The sequence below is a fragment of the Cariama cristata genome, unplaced genomic scaffold (assembly GCF_000690535.1).
Source record: "Cariama cristata isolate BGI_N322 unplaced genomic scaffold, ASM69053v1 scaffold5914, whole genome shotgun sequence".
NCBI classification, from domain to species: domain Eukaryota; kingdom Metazoa; phylum Chordata; class Aves; order Cariamiformes; family Cariamidae; genus Cariama; species Cariama cristata.
In genome coordinates this window covers 24,826-40,430 of record NW_009613423.1, presented here as the reverse complement: position 1 = coordinate 40,430, position 15,605 = coordinate 24,826, and the positions used below count along the sequence as shown (strand labels likewise).

Genomic DNA, 15,605 nt, shown 5'->3' with positions numbered 1-15,605 from the left:
CAAAAGACGGGAAAATCTCATGTCATTCTTTGAGGTAGGCTATGGTATACAAGTCAGTAGGACTGTTACAGCTACAAGACTTCAACAGATTAGCTGGATACATATCTCAAAATGGCAAACCGTTAGTATTGGCACCAAGTATCAAATCACCAGAGGAGATCTGGGCCCAGCATGAGACATAACAATCTTCAAATAATTCTGGTGTTAAGTACAAAAAGGTTCGCCATTGCTTGTTCAGGGCGGCTTTTCAGAAAAAATCAACCGAGTCCCTGGAGTAAAGTTCATACCTGATCTAGACAGTTGCTCCGTAAGTAGCGTAGCGCTTGTTGTATGCTCTGGGGAAGAGGCTGTCCTGTTCTCTGGACATGAACTATCAGAGGCACACCAAAGACGTTCTTGTCCTTGTAGTCAGGGACTTTCATCCTCTTCATGAACTTTGGCACAGACCTGAAAATTAACGTGAACAGGCTGCATGAAAATATCAGAGCATTTCCACAGTCTCTCTGAGTAACACTGCTGGCAGAAATTGGTAATCGGGGCCACTTTTATAAAGACGGTGAAATAATGTTTAATGCACAATGCATGGACACTTCACAGTCTGTAGAACTGATGGATTGCTTGACAACTTTTACAAGTAGATGGCCTCTGGCTGTAAGATACAGCACAACAATCTGTTCTAACAAAAAACTTTTACTATGCAGTTGTCATCCAGCTGAAGCATCTATTAAGGACTCGAAGGAATGACACAGCAAAGCATAGCGGACATAGTGGAGAGGGTATCTAAGAGAAAAGGAGGTTCGGTCCTGTAAGTTGCTGATGTTACATGATTTAGTAATTCTATTGACTAATAATTTACAGTAATAAATGATGGTGGGAAATCCCTATGTGCCAGATTCATCCCTGGTGTTATATGATTTATTCCAGTTGAGTAACTTAAGTGAAGCTGGTGAGCTTGCTTTCTTCCAAAAATGATGGTGAAAACAAGAACAAACTGGATTCCCTTTGTGGGAGTCATGACAGCAGTGGAATTTAAAAAAAAAAAACCAAAAGGATGAATATGACCTGAATGTGACAAAGATTTTTCTCATCACTGTGGGAAGGAGTGAAAACTTGGATTAAATGACCTACTGAAGGAGTACAGCATATAACTTATAGCTATTTAGAGTCCCACTCTTATAAATCCTTAGAGACTGATTATACAAACTGAAGAAATATTTGTCAAGAGGTAAAACCTCTGTACAAACAGCAGGATCTAGAATTCGTTGTATTCTAATCTGCTTATTTAGAGTTGGTTAAGGTGAGATTCATTTCAGTACAGATGTTGTCAGCTAGCTGCCGGGAGCTGCACCAAAGGAGAACAGTGATCTTGGGGTCCACCTTGTTGAATTTTAGCTCTCTCATGGAGATTTAGAAGTCCAGGCTGCCTGTATATCCACTGTGGAGTGAGGCACCTCTGGAGGGTGACCCAAACCCTCAGCCTTGGATAGAATGAGCTGCCTTTGGAGTTGCCTGCCTTTTTCCACTGACCACAAACAGCTGACCCGACTTGCTCAGATTAGACTTGTAGCTTTCTGGAATGGCTGATGTCAGTGAGGTGAATCTCACATGTAGTCCCTTGGATCTATTTTTCCATTTCCAAAGGAAAACTTGTCTTATCTAGCTCACAGCTGAATTTAGAGGGATTTTGGTGAAGTGCTTTGAAGATGGAAATCACAATGTAAATGTCAAGTCATACTATTTTTGGACTCAGTGCCTCTGTGTATTAGGGAAAGTTTCTGTTATCCTTTTGATTATTTCTCAGATACTTATAATCTCTCATCTAAGCCCATTTCCATTCCGGTATACCTCAGTCTGCGTGGCCCATCAGGGTTCGTATACTATTAAACATGCAGGTTTCTGTAGCCAGTTGCTACAGAAGGACCCACATTGCCAGCATTCGCATCCATCTGCCCTTCTCTCCACTTTCTGAGTAACCAGCTAGCTGTTATGGCTGCAAGCTCCCTCTAACACAGGTCCAGGCCTAGGCTAAAGCTTGCATCTTTTGATCTGTAAAGAAAAGTCCCATAACGGTTCTAACCCTTCTTTTAAAGCACAAACCAACCAATATCGAATACATGAAGTAGCAGCAGCAGCTGTTTCTTTTTGAATCACAGAACGAATTCTGGGGAAGACTTACTATAAACATTTCCTACTTTTAATCACTCTTTCCTACTCCTGTTTATTTTTCTGGAACTGGAGTGTTGTTAGAGAGGCCGGGGTTGTCTCTCTGTTAGAGCACAGGAATGAAGTCAGATCTTCAAGATCTATTTCTGACTTTGCCACTGAGTCACTAGGCAGCAATGGATTAAAAGGGACAGTTCCAAATTCTACAGTTGAAGTCAATTGTTCCTCCTAATTGCATTTACTGAATTTACTACCAGAATAACAGTTAGGAAAAACTATTTTCTTCTAAAAATACCTCTTTTCCAGTTACCGATGGTACTCACCAGGTCCAGCCATGTTTGTTTGACATGGAGTACTTTTCCATGATGGCAGTAAGACGAAGTAGAGAGAATTTTTGCAGTAGATTCAGTTGGGCTGCTGACTGATTGCTGATGTGAAGTGATGCGATGGAATGGCTCAGGTGATGAGAGATTTGGAAACTATGCCATCGTAATCGCCTTTTGCAAAAGATACAACAGAAAAATCAGACAACTGCTTTAATTGGGCAGAAAAAGATGGTATGCTGTGCTGGGGAATATATAAAACATACATACACACATTATGGCTCGTGGTGTGTCAACTGAAAGAAAATGTAGCTTGCAGGCAAACAAAACAATTTGCTCAAACTCTTTAATTTTGGGTTGTGGGTCCCATCCATGTACTCAGGGAAGCAATGCTGCCTGCTATACCCTTCAGCCCACACACTTCCAACAGGATGTGGGAGATCCAGATTCAAACGTTCTCTCCCTGACTCAGAACCAGGATTTGATGCCTGGTACCTCACCTCCCAGGGGACTGGTCTGACCACCAAGATATTTGGAGATGAGGATCTCCAAATATCTTTATTATTAAATACTGAAGGGTTTTTTGGAGAAGGGATTGAACCGTGTGTCTCCTTGGCAAGAGCTGTAACCACCAAGCTATTGAGCCACTCACATCTTCTCTTTACTCCAATGCACTTTCTCTATATACTGGACACATCAGAAAAAACTCATTTCAGTTTCTTGCTTTGCTAAACATGAGTTCTGGCTCAAATCCTAAAAATTTTGGCACTGCGTATTTACTCAGTAGTTTCCTCGAGTTCACTTGCTTGTGACGGTGGTGAGGAAGCACGGGCAGCAGTAAACCATGGAACAGCAGAATCCTCTGTGAGGATGTGACAAGACTGATGGCAGATCAGAAAATACCAGGTATTTTCTCACTGCTTTTGCATTGACAAATGCAACAGTATGGATCCTCGAAGGACCATGCCTCAACAGGAACTCATCCCTCTGATGTAAAACAAGTTTGCAAACTATTAACAAAACCCGCCGTTCGCTTTTATTAAGAAGTTAAGAAGTTGTGGATGTCCCATCCCTGGAAGTGTTCAAGGCCAGGGCGGTTGGGGCTTTGAGCAACCTGGTCTGGTGGAAGGTGTCCCTGCCCATGGCAGGAGGTTGGAACAAGATGATCTTTAAAGTCCTTCCAACCAAACCATTCTATGGTTCTGTGACAACATCATTTCATCCTGTCACATAAGGGAGTGAGGCAGGGTAGGGAAATTCTCTCTGAGCACAAAGGGACACATTTTTAAAGCAGACCAGTGCATAAAAAAAGTGCACACGCCTACTGATGCATAAATATTGGGTTGCATAACTTAGAAGACAAATTGAAAATATATCCCACAACATATACAGGGTCCTACTATGTAATGAATGGATCAAGAGAGAAAAAAATGCCTTCGTTTGTGCTATCGAACCAATTCTCCACTGATTTCACACAAGAATTTCCATAGCAGGATGTCTCTTCTCCCAAAGTCCCACCCTTCCCTGGGAAGTCCCCGTCCCCATACAGGATGAGTACAACTGTAATAGTACCCTGCACCTTCTGACTCCCAGGTGAAAGTCTCTGCTTCATTATATTGTATTTCACAGCCTATGGATTTCTGTACAAAATTTTGTTGCCTACCTGCTTGGCCTTGTGAGTGATGCTCCAACCCCAGAGTCTCTCCTGTCCCTAACACCAGTGGCTTCAGATTCATTCAGAGATGTTCCATCTCTGTCCATGTCACTTGGTGTGGTCCGTCCATCAGAGACAGAATTTCCTTCAAAATCAAGAGTGATCTGTGTGGGCAACTGGAAAGGCAACGATGGAGATTCCCTCACTGACACATCATCAACTGGCAGACCTGGCAACACATTCTTTGACCAGCCATCTACCACTTCCTGGAGTCCATTGACATGTTGCAAAATGTCATCTAAATGAGGAAAAAGGACGTCTTTCTCTAAGTCCAGGAGGTCCCCAGTACTAGCATACAAGTGGGAACCTGGCACATTGTCGTAAATACTAATTCTGCTCTCTTTAGGACAGCAAGCCATCATTCCAGACTCTTTTGGAGTAGAACAGTTCTGCTTTCCCAAAGAAATGCTGCCTGTCCTCCAGTTCACACTGTTACTGTTGTCTGTCGGTGAGAGGCTTTCAATGGAAAGTGCCTTTGGGAAGGTCCCCGGTTTGTGATCCTTGGGAATATGCACCACCAAGTTCTCTTGGGAATGAAATTCATTTTTGCGGTTTTGGTCCACCACTTGCCTTAGGGCTGTTCCTGCCAGAACATCTAGGTCCTCCAGGTACATCCCGCCTCTCTTGTTTGCTTCATGGCATTTGCGTTCCTTCAAACACGGTGTGCTCACCCCACTGCTGCTGTTCTCGGACTGACTGCTGTCACTGCTGGATTTGGCAGAAAAGGAAAGGCCTCTTTTGACTGAATCTTGTCCTAAGTTTTGGAGATCGCCATTGACTATCTGTACACAGTGCATGTCTTTCAAGGATTTTGGCTCATACTGGAGAACAGGTCCACTTATCTCTAAAGGACCTGTTCTTCCCGAGCCTTTTAGTTTTCCATGCACACCTTTTGCTTTTAGTGTCTCCATGCGTTTTAGAAAGGTTTTTGCTTTGGTTCGCGTTGGTTTCTCATTCTTCAGGTTTTCCTTGGGGGACAGGGCGGTGTTTATTGCAGTGGAGTCTTGCAGCAGTGTGCTTTCTACATCATACCGGCCAGAGCAGTCGCAGGTCTCCCTGGCAGCGCTGATGATGCCGGATTGACTCCTGTTGTCACTTCCCCCACTGCTCTCGCTGTGGATAGATGAGACCTCAGGTTCACTCAGATCTGTAAGGACACTCTCGCTGCTTGTTGTGTTTTTCATTTTAATGTCCCCAGAAGATCCATGTCTGTCTGATCGGTGAAGTAAAGCATCAATGTCGTCCACCCGAGACCATCGTCTGCTGGTTCTTTGGAAAGTCCATTTATTACTGATAGCACAGAGGTCTTCTTCATCTGAATCTTCACTCTGGAAAACAGCAAGTGGCACACGTTAAAAGCAGGTGCTTTTACTCGTTATTTGAATTAATGTGATTGTGCTGCTCCACGTGAGCAAGTCTCCCTGAACCTAGTTTATGAAAGATTGGTCATTGGTCCTTTCATAACAGCATCTTTCATTTAATTGTAAAGACTGCAGTGAGGACCTTAACAAGTAAGGAATAAAAGCCTGCTCCATGTTAGGGAGCTCGTGAGTCCCATCAATGCCTCTTGGCTTCTGTGCACTGAACTGTGCAGGACTGATGCCCATAGTGACTATTTACTGAAAAAAGGGGTTTGAAAGGTCCAAGTAGAGGGATCCTGACCTGCAGGGATGGTGTTAAGATACACATGGTAATGACTGGGAAGTAGCTGGGAACTACAGCAATGTGAGCCATTTAAGAAACCCAGACAGCACATACCCGGTGCTGCACTTAGTTTTGCAGTGAGAACAAAGTAAACATCTATAAACTTCACAGACCAGGTACATCTAACAAGACTTATGTTTCAGGAATATAACTACAGATAAATAGCCACGATGCTTAAAATAACAATATCAAAATAGTATTTGGAGGTATCGCTTAGGGTGGGTCTGAGCACAGGCAAAGGAAGGCAGCGAAGGCAGCCATGGAGGTGTGCGGAAGAGAAGCAGCCAGGCTCGGTCCTGGATGGGGCAACATCTACAGTCAAGGTGAGATTTCCTACAGTGGCAACCACTCTCTTCGTTGCCTTTGCCATCAGAGATACCCCAAACTTGATGACCTCCAGCCTGCCCCACTGTCTCTGGCTTCCCGTGACCTCTCCCGTGGCAGCAGTAGCCCCACAGCCCTTCCCGGTCCCATCCCTCAGCCTGGGGCACGCAGAGTTGTGCTTATGTTTAGGCAGCTCCAGGAGCTACTCTGCAATGCAGACAACATGCACCTTGAAAAAAAACTGGATAAAAAAAGCTCTCCCTATGACATTTTTCTCATCTGTTTGCTCTAACAAAAAAGATACATCTTCAGCATGAAGCGCGCAGCCAGCGTTGAACTTGCCGTTCTCTAAGGAGACGAAGCCCGCAGTTGCTAATGAGTATCCTTCCCCTGACTTTGAACTGGGTTTATACTGCATTATTCTTGTACATTTGTTTTAAAGCAGAACAAACTAACTTCACCTACATGACATCCAAACAGCTCTACACATTCTTGGAAGCAGTACGAAGGCAGTAAAATATGACAGGCTGTCAGACTAAAATGAGGTGCTGAACCAGAAAGACTATTTTGGGACTGGAAAAATTCTCATTTTAAAAGTCTATTATTAGAAATATTTTTTTATGAAGTTCTGATGGTAAAGTTATCTCCCATCTCTGACTAGATCTCCGCTGGCCTGTCTAATTGAAAAATGTACACTGAATTTTACAATGCCCAAAACTTTAAATAATGCGAAACCTCAAAAGATGGAGATTGGGATCAGTAGTGTGCCAGCTCTCACTAATGCCATAAACTTTTGCCAGTTTATCACTTCAAGTCAGCCAGATGTTTTAGATCATGTCCAAATCATAAAACAAAATACAGCTATGAAATTTTGGGTTTAGTCGTTCCTCTTTTATCTGTTATTGTTGAGGTGTGCGGTGCTCCTGCAGCTGATGTTAGTTCACAGGAATGAATGGAGATCTTAGTCCTGCAGCTAGCTAGAGAGAAAAATTAAGCAGCTAATGAAGTGTGAGGAAAGGGGCTAGAAAAGCTTAATACTACTTGGCCATTTTGTCTGCAGGGAAGAAATGGCATATCAGACAGCTCTACCTTCATTTTAGCTCCACAGTTTGTTGTATGCAAATACGGAGCGAAGGACTGCACAGACTCAGGCATGTAAAAATCCATCAGTTGTGGGCTTCGTAGTGCCACAAAGTGGATATTTCAAAAACCACAAGGGTTTGTACTTTTAAATATTTAGTAGCGGTAATTATATCTACAAAGCATACCACTGCTGAAGCGTTGATGGCACCAGCCAATAGGATAAAAATATGTATTTTTTATTTGTTGTACATCCCAATATGCCAAAAGGACCTTAAAGAAGTTTCTTGGCTGACACAAATCCCTGTAGCTGCACTGACATTACTGCTTGAACTGACAGGATTTAGCCTCTATTTTCTACAAGCTGGAATCAATTAAACTAGCCAAAGTGGTAGAGACATTGTGAAAAACACCAAGAGGAGAGCACAGAGTAGGAGACAGAAATAAACATAAATTCAGTGGTGAATATACTTTAAATCGTTTTTAGAGGAAAATAAGTTTTGAGGTTTTTTCTTTTTTGGAGAAAGTAGAGATGAACAGAAATGGATATTGGTAGTAAACAAGTTTTGCCTCTAACCACAAGAAAGATAGGATTACATTCTGCCCAAGAACTACTCAGAAAATATAGAGGGTTTTCAGTGTCGCAATTTGCAGCTCAATAAAAAAAGGTTTAGTTTTAATTTTTTTTTTTAAATCGGTAACGAAACATGCTTGTGTTTCATCAGAAGCAAAATCAGACAAATGAAATTATCTGGATACTGAAATGCTGCCATGGTGACTCACTCCAAATTCGGCTGCACTATGAGTTCTGTGACATAATGTGCTTTTCTTTTGATGGAATCAGTAGAAATTCTGGAAGCCACGAACATCCTGAATGACCCACTGTTCTTGTTAGATATCAGAGTGCTCTGACAAATGAGAGTGTCCTAAAAAAAAAAAATGCAGAGAGCACTTTGCCAACTGACATGTCACTAGCAATGGGGACAGTGGATCAAGAGTAGGTCTGAAAGCAACGATTCATCTTATGCAGGCGGAGCAGACATCTTGGAGCGGTGACTGTATACTTCTACTGACCTAGGGTGAAATCAAGTGCACGGCTTTGGAGCATATTCAAAAGTCCATTTAATACCATTATGTTTGGGAAGATGAGAAGGGGCAAGTTTCTTGAGGAGTGACTGATAACATTTGCTAAAGAGAAAGAGGTTTTGATTCACAGATTTGTCACAGTTGATTTAAAATAGTACAGCTTTTTGACTGAGGGGGTATTTGCCTGAGATAGAGAGGGATGCTAACAAAAGGCAAAAAGCAGGTTTATTTGCAGTGGACTTCTGCCACATTTTTCCAGCTGGGGGCAGGAATCCTTATAAATCGACAGCTGCAGAAGGTAGTTAATCCAAAGGCTAATCTCTGTCTGTCCAAATCGCTTACGGACATATTTGCAACTCATACACGAGGATTTCTGTACGCATTTCGATGAAGCCAAGAGGAAGAGAGCAGCCCACAGCATGAATGGTTTGGGTGGGAGAGCGGGTGGTGGGGAACACTCACGCCGTGCTGGCTTTCACAGTAACCTTGCCTGGCAGCTCGCTTGGCTGTATTTTGATGAATCACTCAAGCAGCTGCACTAGTCCTGTGCAAACCTGTTATAGTGAACCTCCAAAGCAAGCTGATTTTACATTTCATTATTCAGATCACCATAGAGGATCACCATAGAGACTATTAGGAAAGGCAGTATCTACAGCAAAAAAAGTTTGCTTGGTTCAGTGTTCAATTCCAGACCCAATTTCCAGCTTTTACACTTGCATATACGTTTCCTTCTGTCAGCAGTCTCTCTTCCCTCTTCTTCTCCCCCCTCTATTCTCTTCTACTCTCAGTTGCTCTGTATCTGTCATCCCAAATCTCCTTCATCCCCTCTTTCTCTACATCTTTCTGTGCTCTGCTTCTCCCTGGCCTTGTGCAGGTATGGACCCAACCAGCTTCTGTCCCTCTGGAAGACTACCAAGCAGGGCAGTCCCACTTCCACAGCAAATTAATGGTCATCTGCAAAGAGAGCAGCTGGGGGCTTCAATCCATTCAGAACAGAGAGGAGTGACAGCAAAAATTACTAAAAAACAAAGACAACAAGAAAATCCTCCTTTTTTTAAGCCAGCATTATCAGACACTTAAAGAAGCAAGCAAGCAAGCAAGCATACAAACCTCACACCAAACCCAAAATACTTGTTGAAGAGGATAAGGACAGGAACTAAACGACATTTCCAGAAGACGATCAGCATTCACCTGTATGTTGTTTTTTGTAATTCTGTCTCTTGTGCAGCTCCAGTATCTCTGCTTGAACACAAGTACACGAGCTCATGGACGCAAACCAGACACCGCTCCAAGCAGGTCAATGACACAATCGATTGAGTTTTAGTTTTTGCTGAAGGACCTCAGCCTCTTCCTATAGCACCTACCTGCCCAAATCATAAAGTTTATTGTGTAGTCAGGGGATTTTACTGTTCCCTCGCTCAGGTCTGATGTGGGTGTTTGATGTGGAAAGTGTTGGCGCTTATCAAAGGCAAGAAAAACCCATCAAGTCTGAAGCAGTGAAGAGAAGAGGTCCCTGCGGCTCCAGTGAATGGACAAAATGCAAGCTAAAGAGGCTACATACACAGGAGATAAGTTGGGCATGTGCCAAAGGCAATATATTTGGACATTAAAACCATGCTTTGTTCAAGTGTCCCTCAAACAGTGAATAAAGTATGAACAGATTGAATCCGCAAAGACAGACACCCAAAACGCAACTCTCAGAGGTAGTTTTTAGAATGCATTAGACAAACACTCTAAGGAAGGAAAAACAGAAACCAAGATTTCTCCGAGTCGACAACTACCATTATACACTACTGGAGGGCTTGGGAGAATTTGTGACCAGAAAACCAAACGTTCAACAGTTAACACTGGACATGTTACAAAACTCTCAAAATCAATAGGCAGTTACTGCAGTTCTTGCCAAAACCCTTTAATCTCAAATAATTCCCATGTTACACAGAAGGTTGTACGGATGACAGAGTTCATTTTCATATTCTTAACTGGGAATAAGTCAGTACAAGAATTAAAGAAAAGCCATTGTTTTCGTCCAAGCAGCTTCCATTTTTTTCCGAGCAGGATTTTCCATTGTGTACTCACATGGCATTGGCAAACAAGCCAGCCTAATGAAACCACACTGTCTTTTCATCTGCTAACTTGAATTGCACATACATAAAGTTTAAAGTACTGCGTGTGCCCTTTTAACACACATAGTATTGTTCCTGCTGTATCAGTCACGTTTTTTTCTGTTTTATTTATACTTTCAAGATTCAGCAATTCACATTATCATGTGTCCAGATAATGCTGACACACATGTTCAAAGTCAAATACACTTAACTTACTTTTAAGAGCGTTACTGACTTAAAGGATAAATTGGGGAGGTCTTATCACAAAAGCCAGGGCAACACCAGCATGTTTCATGAGGTTTCCTTACCTTTTTTCTTTGGAAGTTCACATCGAGTTTCATTGAGGCGCACTTGTTCAGTGTGTTCAGTCGTCTACAGGGTAAAACAAATTCAAAAGATTAGCAGCCTCTGATTAAAGGGCATGACTTTTCCTAAGTTCAAAAGCTTCTCTCTTATCTGCCTGTAGGGTGCCAACTGCATTCAACAGGCTTCAGAAATGATACTGGTCGTATTATTCCAGGCTATGAGACCACTGCGTTAAAAGGGAATCTTAACTTCACTTTACTTGATAGTCAGGCTTTATACATTGCTTTTTAATTCATAGACATTTAAGTACTTAGCAAAGGAAACAGGTATAAACAAACACCTCTGATGGCTGGGGAAATGATAAGAGAAGAAGGAGGTAAGTTGCCTTCTGCAAGATGGTATGGGGATTTCAAAGCACTGGTTAAAGACAAAAGAAAAAGATGCAGTTCCTCACTTCAGGCAGTTAGCACCTCTTTTAAAAAGCTGACATGAAGAAGAATTTTTAGCAGTTAGTTAAATGTTTATCCACAGCCAATAGTCCCTTTCCCATACCTGTGGATCTTATAGGCAGGTTAAGATACCCAACACATAACAAATCTAACATCTTTAAATAAATATTTTTATTTTTGACCATGTTCATAATGATGTTACCAGGGACCCTGTAAGGTTTCTGCTTCTTAAATCCAAGGCTATCCCATGATGATAGTGGGTTGAAATGACAATCTGATAAAGATGGAAAGTGAATGTGTGCGTGTGCGCACACCCGTGTGCGGAGACAGTCAGAGGACAAGAAAATATGCTCTTTCAATAGAGAACCTACCACGCTAATCGTAATTGATTAGTTTTTATTTATACTTAAAGGTCCTGATTCATGAAACCATCCATCTTCTAAAAGCAGAGGCTCAGGGTTAAATATGTTCGACTTTGAACATCTTCCAGATTTAGGGTTGAATTTCAAAATAAAGAGAGGCAGAGTGAGAGAGCCATGTGCCCACAACGCTCTTCTGTAGGCTGCCTCCATCTCCTGTGTCTTTGCAGCAAGAGCTGCCCCTGTTGCTTCTGGGTCTCAGGAAGAGGATGCAAATCTCCAGAACCGATAACATTTGAAACGTATGTGATAAGTTACAAGGACATATGAAAAAAAAAATCACATCAATAATATAATCTCTTACATAGCATAAGAACATTATGGTATTAACGTGTTCCTCCCTGGAACTTCTAATATTAGAAATCCTTTCAAATTGCCATTGCTAATAAAGAACCAGCCCACCAAATGTGGATCTTCCTTAAAAATATTCCCTCACAAAATATCATCTGCTCATTTGTAGATAAAATACTCCTCCCTAACTCAAGCCAATAAACTTGTTATGCTGTATCAGAGAAGTCCTGTGCTTATCATATTAATGTGAGTATAATGCATGCACAAGCACACCCCGCATGCATGATAGTAATGTTCTTGAAATAAATTTCAGACTTTGTGGCTCTGTAGCTATATCTTCAGCCTTCTGCCCACAAATCCTCCTCTGGGATTACATCTATTATTGCAAAGCTCATCTTTTGCCAAAACATGGAATTTCACAACCCAAAGTTGCATTTTCTTGGGGCCCTGGGGCTGAAAAACGTTCAGTGCTTCTTTTGAGTGCAAAATGTTTAAATTTGCATATCGATATCAATTCCAAATATACAAAGGCACAGAGACATTTTCAAAGGACTCCAGCCCAACCTGCCATCCTTGGAGACAGCTGCTTCTGAGAGGTGAACCGGAGGCTCAGATGGGAGTCCCAGTACCTCTGCACTAGCTGGCCTGTGCTGAAGGGACAAGTTTGCACCCACATTTCCACACTGACAGGTTGCTGCGTGCCACCCGAGTGCTCGTAGATGCATATCTGGATCAAGCTGCCACCACATCCTGACACCTTTACGTGGTAAGCAGCCAGACCAGGGATGGGGAAGTGCTGCCTGCCTCCTTGACATAAACGTGTCCTGCAAGGCTGACCGGGAGACTGGCATCAGCTAAATTTACACCCAGAGGCTCAGAAATCCTGAGAAACTGCCTCCTTTCAAGCTGCTCATCAACTCTGAAAACCAAGAAAACATTTTAAACACAGGGACCAGTGCTCCTTCCATTCACTATGGTGTTGCTTGCCTTCTAAAAAGAGCAAGCCACGCAATTCAGGAGCGGGAAGATGAGAAACAAATAGCCCTTGACATCCCCTTCGCCCTGTTTGCACCCAGGTACCTCTGTACGTGTCCAGCCGACAGCAGAAAGTGCCGTGGTATTTCTATTAAAAGGGCTGCTTCTTCAGCACGGAAAGGTGCAGAAAGCACGTGATCAAACCAAGACCATCCAAAGCCACTGCTTTCCCACTAATGGCATCCAAGAGCGAGATCGTTTCAGCAGGGACTGAGAAGTCCTCTCTATAGAAGTGAATATCATTACTTCAACTGAAGGCTTGGGAAGCCACACCATTGTCCTGGCTTTCTAACCTGGCTTTGCTATGAAGAATGTGCTCCATCAAAAATAAAACTACTTTTTACTGGGTGTCAGGGGCTCAACCTCTTTTAAATTCACCCATCTAGAAAACATCGGCATGCTTTCTGGGGCTCTTCCAGTGCTGTGGAAAAATTTGCCAGTGATATTAGAGAACTAATGATCATATTTGTGAGCTTGCCTGGTACTAACAACTCCAATCAAAGCCAGTCTGTTTCAACTTCTTTTGCCTTGTTGATGTGGCAGAAAGCTTCTCTCATCTGCTTAAAGTCATTAGATGACTGACAGCCAAGTCCTCAGCAAAGCTTTCAAAAAAACCAAAAATAAAAGTCTCTGGCTACAAAAGGCTGTCACCACTGTCCCAGATGAAGTGAGAGAAGCACTGCACTTTCACGTCGCTGCTTAAAAACATGGGAAAAGCCTGCCTGTTTGTAATGTTAACAAACCACAAAATCTAGACTTGAGAAAAGGCAGGAAAAAAATCACATTAAATAAACACAAGAGATGTGGCTATATAAACCCCAAATCATCTAGGATGCATTTGAATGCTTGTCTGGAAAGTTCTGCAGTGTTCAGAGGAAGCCTGCAAATTATTTACTGCAGCAAGTGCTTCACTGATGTTAATTTTGTTTCTTCTCCAGGTCATCACAGGTAAACACTACCTCTATGGTTTAATGCTTATCTTTATGGTGAAATTTCATCTCTATGTTGAAAAGTGTCCCTTGAAACAATACTTAAACCATCAGCGGAGTGCCCAAACATCAGGTGCCCAAACAGAGGTATCTGGTGCTGTTTTAGATCCCCTAGAATATCAAGCCTGGCCTTCAGCTGCTGTCCACTTGGTCCAGCCAGCCCATGGAGAAGTCTGAGATATCTTAGGAGATCTAAGATGGCAATAGACACAGGTCTTTAGGGCTCTCAATCCCAACCCCAGTGCTGTAATTGTTAACCCTTATGACGGGTGTTCTTCAGAAGCAGGAAATCTCTGACTTTCGCACCCTGTACGGCACCAAGCAGCGTTTACAAATAAATACAAACCTGCAGCAATGCAGGATCCGATTAGCTGGAAAACTTTGTGAGGGACCTGTTGTCCTGCTTGAAGAGTCATCCAGATAATAGGAAGGCAACTTTGAAGTGACTTGGAGCCCCATGCATCCCCCTGGACCTGTTCTGCAGCTGTTTCCAAGCAGCTGGTAGGGAACGTGACCAAGGGCACCGGCTGGTCAGGCAGGAGGAGGCACCATGGGGAGGGCTAGCATGGACAGCACAGTGTCTCCTGCCTCGGCAGATCTGCAAATGTCCTCTCTTATGGATTGTGACAAGGCAAACACATTATACGGTTCCTTTGTGAGGGAAACATGATGCTATTTCTTTGTTTTATCATTATTCCTAGCCAAGTTTAGGTGCTGCATACACATGCCCCAAGCTGGCTTCTTCTGGTGCTGTGGAATTTGGGAAGAGGACATCCAGCTCCTTGTGCTGGGCTCTGCTGAGGTCTGAACACTGAATAAGGGTCCTCCCAGTACCGTCAGGGCTGGTGTGCTGGCAGGGGCCAGCTTTGTGCGTGAAGAGAACATACTGTTTTTCCAGTCCTACCACTTTTTATCATGACTGCAACTGAGTTACCTCACACGCTACACGCTCACAGGAGGTGAGTCAACTCCTCTTGAGGTCAAAGGGAGCCATTCTACTGACTTCAGGGCACGGCTTTCCGTACTGCACGTGGAGAGCCGGGCTTATCTCCTAACAGCACTATAACCTACAGCAATATCACTCAGCAGATGGTACTGACTATACAATCATCATTTCAAAACTCTAATGGTAGGATGTCCCATATACAGCGACCTTGGGTTATTTACAAGCTATCTAAGAGACAATAGCTATGGGAAAAAAGGCTGCTGGTTGCTTGGCACAGTTGAAATTTGAAGAGCTTGGTTTAGGGTCCTGTGTATTGGACTGGTACATACTTGTTCTTTGTATTCTTAGTCACTGTATTTACATGAATACAAGAAGTACAACATGGCTTGGCTTTTCCTTCTCACCCTCTTATCACAGAGGCCACAAAAGTTCCCAGAGCAGAGTTGGTTGCTGCTATTTTGGAAACGACACAGAGATCCAGCTATAAAATTTTCATGCCCAATTATTATTTTGGCAGGTTGACAGCGTTTGCCTGCAGATTGCATGGCAATTTTCTATTGTTCGCTACTCAATAAAATCTGAGTGGAATCTCTAGATAGATACGCCTCTAACCCAAAGGCCTCAAATTTGGTCTTTACTCTGCCAAATTTTCAAATGATATTGTAAACAGCAGG

General features: G+C 42.8%; 1 protein-coding gene across 1 annotated transcript in view; it reads right to left on the bottom strand.

The window, feature by feature from the left end:
- The window catches only part of STARD13 (StAR-related lipid transfer (START) domain containing 13), a 41,232-nt gene that overhangs the window by 15,564 nt on the left and 10,063 nt on the right, over positions 1-15,605 (bottom strand). The window contains exons 4-7 of the mRNA XM_009699006.1: positions 10,805-10,868; positions 4,150-5,528; positions 2,487-2,660; positions 288-447 (exon numbers count right to left, since the gene is read on the bottom strand). Of these exons, the coding sequence (XP_009697308.1) occupies positions 288-447; positions 2,487-2,660; positions 4,150-5,528; positions 10,805-10,837 (1,746 nt within the window). The 5' untranslated portion in view covers positions 10,838-10,868. The remainder of the gene's footprint in view (positions 1-287; positions 448-2,486; positions 2,661-4,149; positions 5,529-10,804; positions 10,869-15,605) is intronic.